General features: G+C 37.8%; 1 protein-coding gene across 13 annotated transcripts in view; it reads left to right on the top strand.

Annotated features, from left to right (window-relative positions):
* Prune2 (prune homolog 2 with BCH domain) overlaps positions 1–20,841 on the top strand; it is a 307,927-nt gene that overhangs the window by 272,079 nt on the left and 15,007 nt on the right. For 12 of the 13 annotated variants that reach the window (XM_087184135.1, XM_087184132.1, XM_087184127.1 and 9 more), the window contains 5 exons: positions 5,622–5,795; positions 12,696–12,798; positions 13,439–13,570; positions 14,662–14,748; positions 19,642–19,740. In XM_087184135.1, the coding sequence (XP_087040261.1) occupies positions 5,622–5,795; positions 12,696–12,798; positions 13,439–13,570; positions 14,662–14,748; positions 19,642–19,740 (595 nt within the window). Of the gene's footprint in view, positions 1–5,621; positions 5,796–8,505; positions 12,673–12,695; positions 12,799–13,438; positions 13,571–14,661; positions 14,749–19,641; positions 19,741–20,841 lie in introns of those variants that run through there. The other variant, XM_087184138.1, reaches the window with a different exon arrangement.

The following is a 20,841-nucleotide window of genomic DNA, read 5'->3' as shown; positions in this document are numbered from 1 at the left end:
CAAGCAAAGTGGTGGTAGCTGAGCAAGCTGATAATTAAAGCTGCCTCTTGCTTATGTAGATCTTTTTATTTAGTTGACATAGTTATGTTGAAAGAGCCAGTTTAAGGGCCACAATCCCCCTTCCAGGTCTTAAACTTGGAAGATAATTTTTTCTTTTGGTACCGGGGATCGAACTTGGGTCCTTGCACTTGCGAGGCAGGCAGCGGAACCACTGAGCTAAATCCCCGGCCAGAAGATAAAAATTTTAACATAAGCAGTATTCTAAAATTCTCCTTAATTATCAAACAAGAGGTGTATCACTTTGTAAAATATACAGACCACTGACTGCATTAAGAGGGTGGAATAGAAATACATTTTAGTTCTGAGGTGTGAAGTAAGTGCTTGAAAATGCAGGTGGGATTTACAGTGTGCCAAAGAGACGAGGAATGTGTAAGTAGTAAAGGACTTAGGGTGTCATATTTTCATTTTAAGAGCAAGCTTAGTGTTTTTAAAAAATGCTTTGTTAGGGCCAGGGATTTAGCTCAGTGGCACCACGTCTGCCTCACAAGCACAAAGTTCTGAGTTTGATCCACCAAAAAAAAAAAAAAGCTTTATTATACTAATTCTAAAAACTCAATATCTAAAGGTCAGGGGAAAAATGATGAACTATCTCTATTTTCCAAACCGACCACAAAGTAATTTTTGCCATAATGCAGATCTCAGCAAAAGTGTTTCATATGGGAAGTGGAAAACTGATAAAATAATTTTTTCCTGCATATTTCTGATAAGAATGTTACAGGAAACACTCATGTGTTCTTACACTTTTCTTTCCTGGGCTTCAAAGTGATGTTTAGTGACCTTATCTAAGCTGTCTTTTCTAAAACTAAGCCCTAATGACAGCTTTCTGGGTTAATAAGGCACCCCAACATTATTTCCAGGTAATCTGGGCACCACTTCGTTTAATGTCCTGATCTGTGGTTTCCCATATTTGCGTATTCTATAGGCAACCTGCTCATAAAAACTAACTCCTTGTTTTAACCCTGCATGTAAACTAACCAGGTGTTAAGTTTACTGTGTTTTACCCACAAACAGTCTACGTTATAATACTGTTGTCTGAAAGGATGATTTTTCTTTGTATTTTTGTATACTGAGGTTGTACATTCACATTTATGTCCTGTCTGCTGTTTGTCGCCAAGAGAATTTTAAAGACTTCTTAACTATGCACTGAGTGTATTAGTCAGCTTTTCCTGCCACAATACCGGACACCCACTACTTTCAAAAGAGGTGTAACTGGTCTCATGGTTTCAGAGGAGTTAATCCATGATCCGTTGATTCCAAGGGAGAAACGTCATGGAGGGAGGGTATGGTGAAGCAAAGCTGCTCAGTTCATGGGATCTAGGAAGCAGAACAGAGAAGTAAAGCCAGAAAAGAAGGGGCTGGTGACCACATACTGTAGAGTAGTCAAGGTCATACCTCCATGACCTACCAAGTCACCCTCAGAAATGTGCTTAACTAGTCTGCTAGGCCTTCTTCCCTCCCTCCCTCCCTCCCTTCCTTTCCTCCTTTCAGTACTCAGATTGAACCCAAGCCTTAACACCCCAAGCCCATTATATATTTTTTATTTTGAGACAGGACCCCATGAAGTTGCCTAGTCTGGGCTCAAACTTATACCCTCCTGTCTCAGTCTCCCAGAGTCCTGGGATTACAGGCATGCATGACTATATGTGGCTTAGGTAGATGTTTCTTAATTCAATCAAGTTGACATATCATGATTAATGGTCACACTGGACATTTTTGTCATAACAAAATATCTTCAAAAATAATGTCTTTTAACAGTATTCATTATCTTTGTTAGAACATAATATATAGAAATGTAGTCACCTTTAACAAATATAGGTCCCTACTGGAAGCCGCAGCTAACGTCATCTCTAGTTAGTCTATGGTGAACATCAAGAATGGATTCCCCATTGTGGTCTGGGTAGCACAGAGCTTTCAAGAGCTTGTGTGCTAAGTCATCTCAAAAAGGCAAAAGGAAGAGTTAAGTTGACCTCTCCCCTGTGTATGAGGCTTTAATTGTCTTCCACAGTCCGGGGAGAAAGATGATCTTTGAGAAAAGAAAACAAGCATTTCTTAAATAAAGAGGAGATGAGACTGAAAATTAAATTTGAAGTGCCTAGGGTCAGAGAGTTAAACAAGACCTGAACATTTTTGCAAATACAACGTGAAGAGAGGGTGGGAGGAGATGGTAATTTATAGTTACAGCCAAAAAATTATTTAGATCAGGAGAGTATTTCTAGATGAAGGGAGTAAGTAAAGCTACTAGCTTGTAATGTTGATTCTAGAAATGGACTCTTCAAGAGAACTTAATATAACCCTAGCTCTTAAATAATTCTTAGGGATGAGGGACCTCTAGCAACTGACCAGTTCCCACACAATGAAACATTAAGCACAATACCTCATAAATAAAAGCTCCAAACTTGTTCACCAAAATGAATAATAATGCTGTTTTTAAGAAGAAATAGTAAGAAAATGTGTGTCTGTCTGTGTATGTATGTGTGTCCTTTCCCATTATATTATAATTTTTAGTAGAGAAAAAAATTTAGTCAGCTATATAAAAAATTTTGATTTCTGTTGTGCAGAAATATATAGGAATATATAGATTTAAAAGCTAAGCACAAAGCAGAAAAGTAATTGCAATACCTGACTAAGTTCTATATAAAGAACCCCCACAGATCAATAAGGACCACAATAGGCAAAAGATTTATCTGTATCTCCATATTAGTAGGAGAAATATAAGTAGCCAATAAACATTTTAATTTTTCCTTATTAGATAAATTCAAATTGAAACAACAATGAGATTATTTCCATCTTGGATTGTTAAAAGGTAAAAGCTTTAACAGCCTGTGGTTTTGTAACAAGGGGAGAATACAGGCACTTTTGTATATTTTGGAGTGACATATTCAAGGACAAAACTGTCCATAAAGGCAAATTGCCCATGGATCCAGCTTTCCCTTGGTAAAAAGTTGCCCTATGGTAATATGTGCACAAATGAAGTAAGATACCTGTGTCAAGATACTTGCTGGAGCAAGTACTTTATAAGAAGCCGTAACAATTATAGAATAAAACTAAATTTCCATCATCATGAATTTAATTCCTTTAAGGTCTGCCTAGCTTTGTCATTTCCATAGTGTCATGCATTGGAGTCATATAGGAAGTAGACTTTCAAATGGCTTCTTGTACTTAGGCATTTAAGTTTCCTTCATATCTCTTCATGTCTTACAAATTCATTTTTTAAAATATTTAACAATATTCCATTGTATGGATGTATTACATTTTATTTTTCCCTTCACTTGCTGAAGGACATCTTGGTTGCCTCAAAGTTTTGGCAATTACAAATAAAGCTTCTATAAACATTCATGTATAAGTTTTATGTGGATATACATTTTCAAGTCACTTGAGCCTTTGCCAAGGAATATAATTGCTGGGTTGCATAAGAAGAGCATGCTTAATTTTGTAAGAAGCTGCCAAACTGTCTTCCAGAATCATGGTGTCCTTCTACATTCCCATCAGCAATGAATGAGAATTCCTGTTGCTCCATATCCTCGCTACATTTGATGTTATCAAAACTTTGCAATTTAGCTATTTAATAGATATGTAGTAGTATCTCATTATTTGCAAGTTTAATTTCACACTGACATACTGACATGTGCTGTTAAATGTCTTCTTATGTTCTTACTTGCTATCTGTACATCTTTTTGGATGAGGAGTCTATTCATGTCTTTTCTGTGTTTTTTATGCAAGTTGTTTATTTTCTTCTTCGTACTGTTGGATAATAGTTCTTTACTAGATGTGTATTTTGTAAATATTTTCTCCCAGTCTGTGGCTTGGTTTCTTATTTTCTTGACATTGTCTTTCACAGAACACAAGTTTTGTTTTGTTTTTTTATTTCTGTTTTTTTGAGTTAGGGTCTCACTCTGTAGTTCAGGGTGGCTTTGAACTTACTCTGTAGACCAGGCTGGCCTCAAACTCATGGTGATCCTCCTGCCTCAGCCTCCCAAGTGCTGGGATTACAGACATTGCCCACCATGCCCAGCCTAGAGCACAGGTTTTAATTTTAATAAAGTCTAGCTCATCAATTATTTGTTTCATGGATAATGCCTTGGTGTTAAGTCTAAAAAGTCACTCTATACCCAAAGTCAATTAAGTTTCCTTTTATGTTGCAGGGGTTTTATGGTTTTGTATATTTATATTTAGGTCTATGATCCATTTTGTGTCAGTTTTTGTGCAGTTTAAGGTCTAGATCTAGATTCATTTTTTTGTATATAGATATCCAGTTGTTGAGTAACATTTGTTGTAAAGACCTATCTTTGTTCCACAGTACTGCCTTGCCTCCTTTCTTAAAGATCAGTTGATTGTATTTGTGTGATATGCATTTTACTTTTATAACCAGAATAAAAATTGTGATATATAGAAAAAGTTTTAATGAGGCAACTTCAATAAAAGCATGTAGAAAACAAAACAATCCCACTTTTACCCCGTCACATACACTCCAAGATCACCAGGGTCAAATTAAGCAGGCTAGGGAGAACCAAAGCCAATGCAGAGGGTTTGCTGGATGGGGAGTGCACTGCAGACAATGGTGTGTGTGTGGGTAGCACCAGAAGACAAACAGAGCTCAGAGTTTTGAGGCAGTAAAGACAAGATGGGAAACAGCATCCCAGAAAGGGAGCTTGGATTACCATCAGAGGTTCCTAATGCAAGTAGAAAGGAAGAAACAGGAAGGGATTCCAGACAGATGGACAGAGTTGCCCAAGTGAAACAGTGCTTGATTGAAAGCTGAAGGTTGCTGCTTTTTGTCCTTAATAAGTTGCCAACTTGGAAATAGGGTAGAAACCAAAGTGAATGAACAACATGGGGTCTTTCTTTTTGAGACGTGCAAGAGAAAATTTCTTGCCGAAGAATGCTCAGTGGGGTTGTTGTTGTTGATGCCTTATGCACCAACAAATTTAAGAGTCTTGTGAATTTGGGGCCTTGGACTATTTCTGATCTACAAACTTGTTTTGTTTCTCACTTACTGTAGCACATTTTGAAATAGAATGAATGGGAAGTAATATCAAATGTATGTCCAGAAGTGCTCCCTGTTGGTCAGGGAGTTCACTCCTGTTGTAAGAGTATTAGAACAGGGGTACTGACTCAAAGTGTCTTGTCATCAAGACACCAAGGTAAAGGTCCTCAAACACTTTGAGGCCATCTGGCTGAAGGAAACCAACATTATCTGGGCTTGATAAGCAAATAACCTTTTACCCCATCAGAAATACCTATGATCTTTAACATGCATGATTATGAATGGATTGGTACCACTTCATCCCACACTGGGCCACTACTGATACAAGACAGATCTAGAGTTAGTTCTCCCCACCCTCAGAATGGCCTTACCAATGAATTTGGTTATTCAGTCAGTCAGTACAGAAGACAGCTGAATGGACTTTATGTGGTCAGGTTGGTGTTAAGCTCTATAAAGCCTGTACATAGCAGAGAGTTTCATTCTGGTGGCTCCGCCAGGGAGGAGCTTCTGATTAGACCATTTTGGAGCTCTATTGTAAAGGCCATGTTCCTTCAGCCCTGCTTTCTTTCATTTCCAGAAGATTCCATGGTCAACAAAGACTCTGGCCAAGAGTCAGAGTCCATTCCAGAATATACAGCTGAAGAAGAGCGTGAAGACAACCGGCTGTGGAGGACAGTGGTGATCGGAGAACAAGAGCAACGGATTGACATGAAGGTCATCGAGCCCTACAGGAGAGTCATTTCTCATGGAGGTAGTCATGCTCTGAGAATCTGGGAAATGGGGTGGGGGCAGGCATAGTTTTAAATTGGAAAACAGAGGTGAGGTTCTCTGAGGTGTGACATCCCAAAGATCCTATTCTGCAGTCTATGTTCAGGGGACTGAGAGCTAAGGACATTACTTTATGCTCTCTAGTCATTAAAAATTTGAAAATCTAATAGGCAAAAACGATTTTCCAGTGTAAAAGAGAAAAGCTTTTCACAGCTCATATCCAATACCATTAAGATTTTTGTGCAAATTTCTCAAAAGCCATAGCCATCCAATGTGATGATGTCTGTATAGAATTCCTGTCAGTGGGTTATGATGTTGAACTGAACAGTTTAGAGTAGACAACACCATGGACCCTAGTAAAGCCACTACTTCTGAGGGGCTTCTAGTCACAAAATGTCTTTTGAGTCCTCTTCAGATGCTTTAGGAATCTTTTTAGACTCAGTCTGATAACTTCTTCCTTATCTAAAGTTTGCATTTCTGTAAACTACCTTATATCTAGGCCTCACAACAGCTGATCCCAGCCAAACCCTCCACCTTTCTAGTGAGGGACCAGGAAAGGGGAAAGTATATTTGTGTTTCCAGTGCTTTCTTGAGGTCTCCAGGAGGATGTGTGGCCTTGACTAATATGGAACTCATCAAAAGTTAGGCGAGCACTAGCAACACATTTAACATTATCGACTTCAGAAAACATCAACGGCTTTTTTATTATTCTCCTGCATGTGTTCCTTTGCTGCCATCCCCTGATGCTACTTTTACCACCCAGCTGTCCCAGAAAAAGTACAAGTTGACAAGGCAATTGTTGCTCTCCACATTCTCTCTTCCAGAATGAGGACAGGGAAATAAGAGTCTTGACACTGCATTAAATCCACAGCACTTGTTTTCTAAGGAGCACAAAGACATATTATTATTTCAGTCAAACGTCCCTCTACCAGTAGGTCCTCCACTTTCTATCCCTTGCATTGCTCCCTCATATAAGTACCAGGACCACCAAGTTAACCCAAATGTGACAGTGAAGGAAGCAGCCAGCTGGAACTCTTGGTCATGACCTCTTTCTCTTCTCTCATTATGCAACCTGAAATAGCAACATGGCCTCATGATACCTGCTCTCAGGGCTGGGTCTGTTCCCTGTAAGAGAAATCTTTTTCACAGTCCTTTAGAACCAAGGCTGGCCTGATCTTGCTGAGAGGGACAGACACCTGACCCATGAGTCAACCCTTTTGTTCTTAGTATGAAAACCACAACTGGAACACTTCCCATACCTTCCCGGGGGGTTACTACTTCTTGGCACCACCCACCAGATACTTTTGGTTTGTTTGCATTGAGGAAATCAAAACAAAGCAAAGGCTAACTATGAAAGTAGTCTAACACTGAAAGTAGTCTTACTGAAAGTAGCCTTACACTAAAACGTATAGAAAATGGAGAAGTTTGTCAAAGTAAATCAAAGTCATGCCGTGATGATCTTTATACACATTCGTATGCCTCAGATCTTAAGAGTTCTCATGTTATAAGGGAGACAGGTGTATAGTTTTGCTGCTATGGTAAGGGCAAGTCATCTCAATACTTCAGTGGACTCACCTACTCATTTTTCAGCTGCAGTGAAACCAGGTGGGTTGGGTAGATGGTTGTCAATCCCATCGCCCTGGTATGCAGATCACCCGTCCTCTGAAGGGCAGGAAAAGCCACTGCCTTTGCCTGTGCTAGTCTTTGTAGAAATCTGCCTGAGCACTCTGTGCTGACCTGGTTTGCTGAGCTCTCCATCCCCGCCACCTCCTGACCTTGGCATCTGCTCATCTCCATCCTCTGTTGCGCAAGCTTGGTTCTTTGTCTGTGTGACTGTCTGGTTTGTTTGGAAGAGTCCTCCTCCCCTCTCCCAGGCTCCCCTTGGCCTTCTCCAGGCACTGGGCTGCATGAATGTGTCTCTGGCTGCACCCTTCTGGCACATTAGCGAGATGCCACCTTTTCTTCCATACTGAACAGCTTCTATGCTCTGCAGGCAAAGATCGTTCCGATGTTACTTCTGAATTGGCCGAAGCATTGTCTTCCTTACTGGAAACTTATACCACTCTCTTAGATCTTATGGTGGTGAAGTGTCCTGTCACCCTGGCTTCTGATGAACATTTAAAGAGCAGACTCCATGAGGCTACTTTCCCCTTAGTGCCAGCTAAGCAACACTCCGTGCATTCAACTGCAAGGTGGGAGTGATCAAAAGAGTTGCAGGAAGTGGCCCCAAAGTCAGGCACTGCCAACTGTTCCCAGCTGTGTTTAAAGAAATAATACTAAAGTCTTCAGCTTGGTATGAGCTGACAGAGGCCCTGTCCACACTGTACAAGAATGAATTCAAGGCCTGTCTTTGTCACTTGCAAGCCTCTGAACTTAGCACTTCACTTCCTTCTCAGGGCCTCAGTGACTTTATTAGTCAAATGAGGGTGATAAATTGCACTGGTGTTTATAACCCATAATCCTAGGAGCAATATCCCTGTCATCTGCTTAACTAAAAAAAAAAAAAACCAAACAGCATCATGGGTAGTTTTGCTCAGTCAATGGCGTGGGGTCACATGGAGGCCAGAACTGGCTTTTTTGAACTTAAAACAGAAAACATTTAAATAACCAAGAATAATCACACTGAAGAATGTTAACAAGGAGTTTCCCTTCTTTTTTCTTTCTTTCTTTTTACTTCTTTTATTTCATTCTAGGAGATTCAGGTAACCTTCTCTGCAGCGTTGCTGGACAAATGCTCCTGGAAAGAATGAGCAGAAGAGCTTCTGGCTGGTGTGTGTGTGTGTATATGTTTTGGTTGCGACTGTGACATCTTTCCTCCTCTCTCCATTCCATTTGCTGGCCGGCAAACTTGTGTTACATCCCTTTTATGCTTCTCTGTGCCACCGCAGGTAAGGTTTGCCATCGCTGCCCTGAGGGTCCCGGGAGGCTCCACGGCAGGCTTGTGCCTGTGTCGCAGCACAGGACCCTATGATTACCTCACGTTCACTGACAGTCTGACAAAATACATGGCCTAAAACCAAGCTCCCTGTGGATTATACTGCTGCCAGTAGAAAGCTTTACCTGAATTAGCTGTTTATTTTAGGACAGAAATTGAAGGCTTAGTTCACCCAAGAAAGCATCAGAGTAGGGGTGGGGGCAAAAAGCATACAGTCCTGCTCATTCTAGGTGTTGCATTTTGCCAGCAATCACTGTCTGAAGTATCTCTGAAGCCTGTGAAAATGACATCAACTCTTGATTTAGGAAGAACATTTTCATGATGAAATCTTTTTTTCTATTTCCTGTCTTAGATCTTCTCCTCTCCTCCTATTTTCTTCTTTTCCCCATTGCCTCTTCTTCCTTCTTACAGCAGCTCTACCCAAAAGTACAGAGCCATTTTTCATTTGTAAATTCCAGCCATTTTGATTTAAAGAGACATTCCTTGGCTTAGATAAGTCGATCCCTCTGTATTTCTTTGGCTAAATGAACTCCAGTGAGCAGGATGCTGCAGCATTCTAAGAACTGATAGCATGGGTGAGTTGCCTTTGAAGATGACTTCAGAAGTACTGTTTAGGAACCTCTCTTCATTTAAAAAAAAAGTCTCTAAGGAATCCTCTAGAAATAGAAAAAGAAATCAAAGTACTGAGTAGTCATGAACTTGAAATTATTCTGACACACTGGAGCCAGGAAACTACATTTAGAAAGATGTATTCTTACTTGTTTTTAAGTTAGACGTTATGCCTGTTGTCTATTTGCATGACTTCTTAGCTTTCCACTGTGCTGAGTCTGAATCATATGTGTTCACGGTGTTAGCTAAGCCAGCATATCGTTTGTGGATTTCCACTTACTTATGAATCCTCAGAAATGAAATTTTCTGGTGGAACAAGGACTTCTTGTATTCTTTCTACCTTTTTCTTTATATATGCATTCTAAAAAGAAAATGATGAATACCTACAGATTGGAAAATATGGAACTAAATAAAAAAATCCAGAACGAAGCTAATGTAATGCCCTCTTACAAACAGGTGTTCAGGTGTTGGGTTGGGTATATATTTACGTAAGTAGCATTTTCTAAGATAAGTGCTATGAATACAGTACATAACACCTTCAAATTAGTAATACAACCCACAGCTCGATATATTTTTAGCTACTTCACTCTTCGCCCACCTTGTTTGTGGTAGAGTCATACTCTGTTTTTTTAGAGAGCATCTTATTAAACTGCTTTTCAAGAGTTGATCCCATCCAAATCTATACCCAGCCAGTGTTTTACTGCCATTTAATCATGAGGGGGATATTTAGGGTTCTGAAAAAAGGAAATGTGCAAGTTCCAGGATGACTGGATCAGGCATAAGCACATGTGCTGTCCTCCTACTCAGAGTGTTGAGGGAATCTCTACTGAATGACTCTGAAGGCCAGAATTATGTGATACAAACTGCAAATATTTAAATGGGGATATTAAAAATGATAGGGGCTGGTGGTGTTGCTCAGTGGTAAAGCATGTGCTTAGCATGGGTGAGGCCCTGGGTTAAATCACCAGCACCCTCCCCCAAAAATGACAAGATAGAGCATTGCTTCCTTTTTGAAGTGCCAAAGGTACATTTCATTCCAGCCGCCTACCTATGAGTATTTGACAAATGCCTGCCATGAATTTCAAAGGTGAGCACTAAGGGAATATAAAACTTGTTTAAAAGATTGGGCAGTGCCAGAATTATGTTAAAGTTTTATAATAGTTTCTCATAGTACTTTTTTTTCATCTATTCTCAAAAGATGAGAATAATATCCAGAGATATATTTGCATATTCCTTGACCCTTTGAATTTTAATATCCACACGTATTTTCATTGCGTGTATCTTATTTTCTCAGAATCACCTACACACAGTACTTCTATCCCACTCACATCTTATTAGGAAGTAATTCTCAAGTTTTCCCCAAAGCACATATTTTCACACAATTCAGAGAATTTAGCCAGGCCCATCTTGAGTGCTCCTCTTTAAGAGGCAAAGCTCCGAATTCTGTGCACAGTTATTGTAGGCCTGGTCAGAACTTCCCATGTATCCATGTACAGTCTGTAGGGGCCAGAGGTCCCAAGGACATTACGGAAGAGTGACCAGGTCTCAAAATCAAAAGCAAGCTATTTTACCCACCTGTTGACTAGTAGCTGATCACTGGAGAGTATGTGGCCCTGTGATAATTATATTGCAGTTTAGTGACTAAATTCATCCTTCAAATTAACTGGGGTCTAAAACCAAAAGGAGCTAAAGAGTATTAAACAGAATCTCTTTCTCAGCTCTCAGAATGAAGTATTTTATGAATTTGCTTTTAACATAATTTAGTGTTGTATAAATCAAAAAAATGTTACCTGGGAGGGGGATGGTACTTAGTTATAGAATGCTTACCTGGCATGCACGGCCCTAGGTTCAATCCCCAGCACCACAAAAATAAAATAAAATGAAAATATGTTGCCTTCTTTGATAAGTTGAATATTTATTTATACATGCCATTCATAACTATGTATAGCACATGCAATCATCTATAATATATGTATACCCTATATACACAAATATACATTTTAAAATTAATTTTATTGGTACATTTTAGGTATACAATATGATGACATTCATCATTGGAAATTTACACCTTTACATAATCTCTCTTGGTTCTTATTTTTTCCCCTTCCCCTGCCCTCCCTTCAACCCCTTTATCCCTCCCTGTTTACAAAGACTTTGTTTCCATTTTTTCATTTACTCGTATTGATTCCATTCCTTTCTTTCCTTGCCCCTCCCCCTCCCCCTCCCACTTCCCCTTTGCCCCTTTTCTTCCTATTTCACATTATCTATTATACCTTTTGGTCCTTATTTACACTTTCAGTTTCTCACATTAGAGAAACTATTCAGTATTTACACATGTATCTCCTGTTTATTTCACTTAAGTGTATTGCCTCGGTGTGCATCCACTTAGCTATAAATGTCTCTAATTTCTTATTTTTTATGGCTGAGTAGTACTCCATTTTAATTTTTAAAACCACATTTTCTTTATTCAGTCTCCAGTTGATGGGCACTTGGGCTGCTTTCAAGTTTTAGCTATTACAAATTGTGCCGCTATGAACATGGGTGCACATATATCACTGTGGTATGACTCTCTTAATACTTTGGGGAAGATCCTCAGCAGAAGAATAGCTGGGTCAAATGAGACTTCCAGTTCTAGTTCTTTGACATATCTCCATACCGATTTCCACAGTGGTTGCACCAGTCTACACTCCCACCAGCAGGGGTGTAGTGTTCCTCTTTCCCCTCAGCCCCACCAGCATTTGTTATTGGTTGATTTCATGATAGCAGCCATTCTTTCTGGGGTGAGGTGGAATCTCAGCGTTGTTTTCATTTGCATCTCTTGAACGACCAGTGATGTTGAGCATTTTTTCATGTATTTATTTCCTATTTCTATTTCTTTGTGTGAGAAATGTCTGTTCATTTCAGATGCCCATTTTTGGATTGGGTCTTTAAATTTGGGAGGTCTGATTTTTAAAGTTGTTTATAGATTCTAGATAGTAGACCTTTGTCTGAGGAACAGCTGGTGAAAATTTTTACCCACGTTGTGGGTTGTCTCTTCACACTGTTGGTGGTTTCTCTTGCTGTTCAGAAGCTTTTTAATAGGAAGAGATTCCACTTGTTAATTGTTTACTACATATTTAAGACACTATATAACATTTCAAGCACCAAGAGATAATTATATGTGTATATACTTATAGAACTGTAAGCATACTTATTCCATTATCTATCTGTGATACACGCGCGCGCGCACACACACACACACACAGACCGCACCAGCACTTCTGATTTATCCCTCTGGTTCAGCATTACCTTGTTAAGAAATTTCAGTGTTTTACCAATGTCTTTTTGTTTGTCCCTCAGGATACTATGGGGATGGTCTAAATGCCATCATTGTGTTTGCTGCTTGTTTTCTGCCAGACAGCAGTCGGGTGGATTACCACTATGTCATGGAAAATCTTTTCCTGTGAGTGCTCCTTCTGACAAAGTGCTTTGAATCAATGTCCATTGGTGTGTAATGGCAGAGAGAGGATCTCAGTTAAGGAAAGTGGATGATGTAGACTATTCAAAGCCTTTGAAAAAAAGTCAATAAGCTTTCTGTCATGGAACAGTGCTCAAAAGTCTAAAACCTCCAAAGGAACTCTCATCAGTAGAATACATGAAAAACAAAATGAGAAGAGTTTGGCTTGCATTTAAGAATTTTGTAACATTTCCTTTGGGCAAAGTGTTATTTTTGTTCCGTGATAACATGTTTGTAATCTACTGTTGGTAATTTGACTTTGTTTATATCTGCCTGTGTTTAGTATGAGTTGCCCTTAATGTTTAATAACATTGTTAACATTTTTGAAAGTCAGGTTTTGAGCTCACATATTTTCCTAGGGTACCTGCATTAAAAAAAAAGAGAGAGCCATACAAATAAATGAGCAATACTCAATCTCAGATAAATTATCTTAGGTAACTGCTTTGTTCCAAGGTAAAGAGGTAATATTACAACTATCCTTAAATGTCATTCACTCTGTAATTTAAATGTTATGTAATCAGGGTATAAATGTGATGAAATATTTCATGTGGAAACTGAAAACACTCCTCTTCCTTCCTGTGATCAGCTATGTAATAAGCACATTAGAGCTGATGGTAGCTGAAGATTATATGATTGTATATTTGAATGGTGCAACCCCAAGACGGAAGATGCCAGGCCTGGGCTGGATGAAGAAATGCTACCAGATGATTGACAGGCGGTATGTGGTCCATTATTTACCCCCCAGTTTTACTCCCTCCACTCTCTTTTAGTCTACCATGAATGCGGCCCCATTTAGAAACACTGAGCTATGCATATTTGAAGAAACAAATTACAGAAATATTAATCAAAGTATTTACTTGATGCTCCAATGCTGAAATAAAGCACATCTTATCCAGATCTCATTGAACGTAATCTCAAACCTGGCAGACCAAGTCCATTTTAAATTGTGCATGTGCTGTTGCCAGAGAGAGGTGCAATTTAAATGGATAAACCAAAATAACCATGATTTTTCAATGCTATTGTGTGAATCAGTGGCTGTTCGCCTGTCCTAGGACAATGGTGATTTGCACAGCATTGTACTTGTGTTTTCACATTCACTGTCAATTCAAGGTAACCACTACCCAATGCAGTCCTTTTCTTTGCCACTTCTTCAGGACACTACTTTTGTCCACACTGGTGTTATTAGGACGAAACACTTTATTGCCATATATAGGAAAATTGGTATAGAAAACATGTAGTTCTACAATAGCTAGTATGTATTGCATCCCCTTAGATAGGACCCCTTGCATAAAAACATGAGAATCCCCTGTTTTATTTAACTAAAATCTATCTTATGATTTGAGCATTAATAATGTAACATAGATAATGCTGAAAAGTGTGCCTAAAAATCAAGAATTGTTAAGATGGTAAATTTTCTTTTACAGAAGAAGAAACTAAGGCTTAAAAAGATTTGGTATGGCTTAAAAACTAAGGCTTAAAAAGAATTGTTATGTTTCTCCAAAATAGTAAAGATAATGTTGACAAAAATGAACAGCATCATTAAACAAAACTATGTCATCATGCTTATAAACTTATGTACTCCAAGAATAGCACCATTCTATTTTACATTTATTGGGAAAATGAGATTTGAATCATACAAGTTTCAAATTATGTCTTAAGCAGCACTTTAAAAAATTAATCCTGGCCTTTCTATGCATTTCCATATGATAGTAGTAAGATTATTCATATTCGTATGTGAATTTATTTTGTTATAATTCTCGCTGAAAATGGGTTAAGAGTAATTCATTATTTTTTCTTTTTTCAAAATAGGTTGCGCAAGAATTTGAAATCCTTCATCATTGTTCATCCATCCTGGTTCATCAGAACGATCCTTGCTGTGACACGGCCTTTTATAAGGTATAGTTGCTAGTGCAGTAAAAGTGCCAGTAAAAGTAAATGTACCGGACTCTTATAAAAGTATGTAAATCATCTCATAAACAGGAACACATAAACTAAGAGTATCTAGGAAAATTTATATTGCCTCTGTCTTTCCTGAAAAGGTACTTTGGACTATGTATCAAGTATTAAAAATGAGAATTCAGAGTGAAAATTATGAGTGGTAATTATTTCATAATAAATATTTCCCCTGATCATTATAAAACATGACCACCATGTTCCTTCCTGTAGAATATGAAGTAGGATTTCCATACCACATTATAAAAGGGCACAAACAATACTTTTTAAATGGTATGTTATTTTGTAGAGAATAAGGAAGTAGAATAGGGCTGGGGATGTAGCTCAGTGGTGCCACTCCTGCCTGGCAAGTGCAAGGTCCTGAGTTCGATCCCTGGTACAGAAAAAAAAAAGTAGAATAATATGAGAATGGGTAATAAAGATTAGCCAAGGATAGAGACAAGAGCCAATTATTATTCCATTTCTTCTGAACAAATATCATATGGGTCACCAAAATTGGTTTGAATCTGGGTATCCATCTTGAGAGTTGTATTTTGATCAAACATGAAATTTCTTGATTTCAAGTCAGTGCCTGTTTTTTTCATCACTTCTTTTTTTTTTTGAGCTAGGTATTACATAACCTTATATTTGGGGGATGCAAAGAAACATAAGATATGGCTTATAGTTAGACCTGAAACAGTTACATGAAAGGTATAGTGTTTATTTTCTAGATAGCATTAAAAATAATGCTTTGCCTACCAACAATATAGATATATTGAAATTTTCTGGGTCAGTTATCAATAAATTTCTAAGGAAAGTTCTGATAAGTTCTAGAGAACAAAAATAAATGTTAAAATCCTTTGTATTTTATAGAGATTTCACTATACCTTCCAGCTTCTACTTTTTTATCAGTATTCACTTATTTCATTTTATTTCTTGTGATACTAGAACTTAAACCCAGGGTCTTCACACTGAGCTACACCCCCAGGCCTTTTTAAATATTGCTAACTTGCCATCCTCCTTCAGCCTCTCAGAGAGAAGGGATTGCAGGCATGTGCCCAAACCCCCTGCTTCACTTACTTTTATTTAGCATTTTCCTCTCTACTTCCAGTGATTGAGAAGCAGAATTCAACCTAGTTTGCATTTAGCAAAAGTTAACTGTTTTCCTAACTATGTTAAATTGCTTTTTAAGATATTATCAACTATGTGTTATACACATCCACTTAATAATTGCAAGAAACACTTTCACAAGAGAGTAGAAATCAATGTACCTTTAGTACTCATGATTTATTGATGTTTGTTTAATAATTCAGCTCTTATAATTGTAAAACAATTTTTCATGATAACAAAACATTCATTAGTTTAAGAATATTAAAAATTGATTATAATTTAACACTCTTAGGGATTGGGAGTGTGTAGCTCAGTGCTTCCCTAGTATGTGTGAGGTCCTGACTTCCATCCCTAGCATTGCAAAAAAAAAAAAATCCTTTAATTTTTTAACAGTACTGAAGGGAGCTTCAAGATAATAATGACAACAGCATAATAATATTATAGCTATGGTTGTATGGTAAATTACATCTAATGCTGGCTCCCATTCAGTAGGTGATTATATGTATTATTTCATTGAACCCTAATGAACATCCTCTGAAACAGATATCTGTTGTATTTTCCATTGTATAGGGAAAAAATCCTGAGCATTAGGGAGGTCATATAAATGGCTTACAGCAGAAGCCAGCAAATATCCTCTGTAAAGGGCCAAACAGTGAATGTTTTAGGCTTTCTTGGTGAGATGGCCTCATGCATACCCATGATCTGACATTGTCAGCCACAGACACTATGTAAACAAGCAAGGGCTGTATTTTGGTAAAACTTCACTTATCAACATTGAAATTTAATATTGAATTTCTTACAGTTTTCACATATCTCCCCCCGCCCCCCTTGGCAGTACTGGGTATTGCACTGCACTACATCCCCAGATTTTTTTTGAAAAACTTGAAACAGTTTCTTACTAAATCATTAAAATTTCCAGCTGGGCATAAATTTGCAATACTCCTGCCTCAGCCTCCCAAAATGCTGGGATCATCACAAAATATTCTTGATTGATTTTTTTTCCCCATCATTTAAAAAACTGGAGAAGCTATTCTTAGCCCCACAGCTGTGCAGAAACACTGGCAGGGAACCCGTGTTGGCCTGTGGCTGTGGTTTGGCAGCCTGGGTCCACAGTGACAGAGCCAGGAAATGATGGACCCCATGTCCCCCTTTTGGTTTAGTTTGTGCCAGTGTCACCAATTTTTTTATCTGAAAAGAGACCACTAAAATGAATTTATCATAAATTTGTTCATGGGTAAAGGGTAACATCTATGGTGGAGGTATATGGCAAGGTCATTTTTTCAAGTGAGTCACTTTTCTGTACTAAGAGCTCAGACACTGGAGATTGAAAAACTGCTCCACTCAGCTGCTCTCACTCCCTAAGGAGCTCCGAGGCCAACAGGGAACACAGCAGAGTAGACAATTGCCAGAGGTGGCACAGTTGAACCCCTTTAGGGGGCGACAGCTCAAGGTGAAGGTGAGTTCGGGGTAATACGTGGAAAGAGAAGGGTGAGTGTCTGTCAAGAGAGGCTTTCCAAAAGAGTTAGCCCTCAAGGTGCATTTTGAAAGACAAGTAGAGTTGGTGAAGTTAAGGCAAACAGCAATTCAGGTAGAGGAAACAATCAGAAGAAGGAGGGAATGCAAATGCAAGAGGAGAACATGACCGGCTCAGAGAACTATCAGTTTTAGGGAACAGGCCACTGCAGCTGGAGGATTCCCCTGTGTATCACTTCATCCTGCTGGTCACTCTTCTGCTCGGTCTTTTATTAAAACCTGAACTGAGCTCAGAACCTGCAAAGTAAGCAAGACTCTGAATGTAGTGTGTCGCTGATAATGTGTGTTGACTCAAGACTTACCAAGAGGGCTAGGGGTGACTTTATGGACAGGAAGATTGATCACAAATCATAGTCTATAGCTCAGTCAAAGTCACAAATAAAATATTAAAGAGAGATGTACAGAAAAAAACCCTTGAAAAACCTTCTAGAATGCACAGCAGTTGAAGGATCCCAAGGCAGTAGAGCTGGTAGACAGCTCAGCACGATCTCAGTAGACTGGGGAGACATGTTTGTTTTTGAAACCATTTAAGAATATTATATCCTTGAACAAATTCCCTTTCAATTGGAATGATCTTTTTAAAAATTTGTAATTATCTAAATATCAATTGATAATTATCTAAATTATCAAAACTGTTATATCCTTGAGCAAATTTCTCTTCAACTGAATGGTACATTTTAAAAATATGTAATTACCCAAATAACAAGAAAATGCATTCTTCAGAAATGCATGTCATCACTGCAGGTAGGTAAGACCAAATTCTTAATGATTACCAATCTCTCATATACAAATTGTCTTATTAGGTTCTTCGCTGTCCCAACATGTTTCCTGTGCATTTATGCCCCTGCAGAATGATCCTATCTAGATGAAAATTCTTTGTAATTCAAATTCAGTTATTGAAACATATTCTTAAAGGTTGGCCCATTTAGTTTTAAAGTTTAAAACTTTAAACTATGGGATGAACTTTAAAACTAAAACTTTTGGAGAAAATGTAAAATTATTTTTAAATAAAGCTAAAAAAATTAAAAGGAAATTGTTCGCGTGTACTTTTAAATATCATCAACCTAGGTAGATTGTGGAAGAACTGATGGCACAATTTTTGTTAAAAACAAATAAGCAAAAAACCAAAGAAAGCCTAACATGGTGACTACTTAGAGTGGGAGGTGGTCAGGAGTGTCGGACTACCTGGTCTGTCTAGGGTCTGTCACCTGCTAGTGGTGAACCCTTAGGTCTAAGTTTCCTTATCCTGAAAAAAAGAGGATAAAATAGTACCTATGTCACTAGGCTGTAATAAAAATTATATGAGTTAATATATATGAACCACTTAAAACCATACAAATACCACATAATTTCACTTCTACAGTCAGCCCTCTGTATCCATAGTTTTGCATCCATAGGTTCAACCAACCACAGATGGAAAATATTAAACAAACAAAACAAAGAATGTGTCTCTGACTATATACAGGCTTTTAGACATTTTTCTTGTCATTATTCCCTAAACAATACAGTATTAGAATAATTTACATAACATTTATATTGTAGTAGGTATTATAAGTAATCTAGTGATCATTTGAAGTATATCAGAAGATGTACATAGGTTCTATACAAATACTAGATGTAAGAGACTTGAACATGCCTGGATTTTGGCACTTGTGGGAGTTCCTAGAACAACCCCATGTAGACAGATAGGGATGGCTGTATGTGGAATCTAGAAGAGTTGAACTCGGAAGTAGAGAGATTAGTAGTTCCTGTGGCAAGGGTGGGTGAAATTTCAGAGGATACAAGATTTCAGTTAAAGGAATAAGTCCAAGAGAGCTACTATACAACTTGGTGGGTATAATTAGTAACAATGTAATATATTCTTAAATATATTGCTAAGAGAATAGATTTTAAGTGTCCTCACAAAAAAATGCTAAGTATGTGATACATAGGTTAACTAGTTCAACTAGCCATTCCACAGTATCTATGCATTTCAGAACATCACCTTGTACATGATAAATGTACCCAATTTTTATTCATCAATTTAAAAACAAGAGCAACAACCAAACAATGTCTGGCACAGTGACTACTCAAATAACATTAGCTTTTCTTCTTAGTGAGAGTGCTGGAGTGAAGTGTTTAAGTATAACATCTGGTATACTTCGAAAAGAAATGAGGGAGAAAAAAAAAGAAGGGAGAAGTAGCAACCAATGATTTTTTTCCCTTTTCTTTCAGTTCAAAATTCAGCAGTAAAATTAAGTATGTTAGTACCCTATCAGAGCTCAGCGGATTGATTCCAATGGACTGCATCCATATCCCAGAGAGCATCATCAAGTAAGTTTGATAGTCTGTGAAGATTCGGTAAGAAATAGTACATATTTGTAAAGGGCATGGAGGAGGAGGTGCAAAGAATTGACTTCTAGAATAGTGGGAAAGTAGCATCTGAGTTTTTAAAATACATATTAAATACAGTAGCAGCCAATAAACATAGTTTTTTCCCCCTATAAACCATATGTTAGTATGCTTTCTTTTTCACATAATAATGTTTTGAGGGTCATTAATTATCACTCATTTTTACCTTGAATTTTGCTTCTACTTTGGCAAAGGCATAAATTTAATATGAACCAGTATATTTGTTATTTGTGACCCCTATTCTGCACAGACAGGATAGGATCTTAGCATAGTTTGAATTTCTTTATTGCCTGCTTGACCCCAGTAAAATAGAAATAAAATAACTATTTTCTTCTAAATTCTTTGTTTTTCCCTTTTCTTCCATGATTCTCTTTAGGTATGAGACTAGGTATAGGGAATTTGCCTGTAGTGGGTAAATAAGGAATTGTTTTCTTGCTCAGTACAGGGTAATGGGGCAGCTTGCAAATAGAAAGTATGGGTAATGAAGGTCTCCAAAATAAGAATAAAAGTTAATTAAACAAATACTTGAAGCTAGGATATTAAAACAGGGATACTGGAAAATGAACATTCCTATCTGATACATTGTTGCAAAGAAGTATGTTTTTTTCTCCTATTGTACCTGATTCACCAGTTTTGTTGTGTTTTTGCTTTTGGTTAATTTGATTACAATTGAAAAGCACACAACTATCAGCTCAAAAAAAGGACAAATGTTATAAATCTTCCTCCATAAGATAGACAGCAAATGGGGCCTTTCAGTTTGGGCTTCCCAAGAGTCCCATTAGACCATACTTGAAAGAAAAAAGACACAGAAAATGGAAGGAAAGTTTCTCTTTTAATATGTGTTGGTTATGTTACCATGTGCCAGCCAAAAAGGAACTCCTGTTTATGTCATTTATTTAACTCCAATAGTAAACCCCATTTTACAAATGCAGGGAAGATAACTTAATAAGAAGTAGAAAGAACAAGTGAGAACCAGGAAAATATGAAACTAGAATTCAGGGCCGGGGATTTAGCTCAGTGGTT

Source organism: Heterocephalus glaber, unplaced genomic scaffold (genome assembly GCF_053883595.1).
Source record: "Heterocephalus glaber isolate CG9 unplaced genomic scaffold, H.glaber_assembly_v1.0 deba00001481, whole genome shotgun sequence".
NCBI classification, from domain to species: Eukaryota; Metazoa; Chordata; class Mammalia; order Rodentia; family Bathyergidae; genus Heterocephalus; species Heterocephalus glaber.
This window is presented reverse-complemented; position numbering and strand designations above follow the sequence as displayed.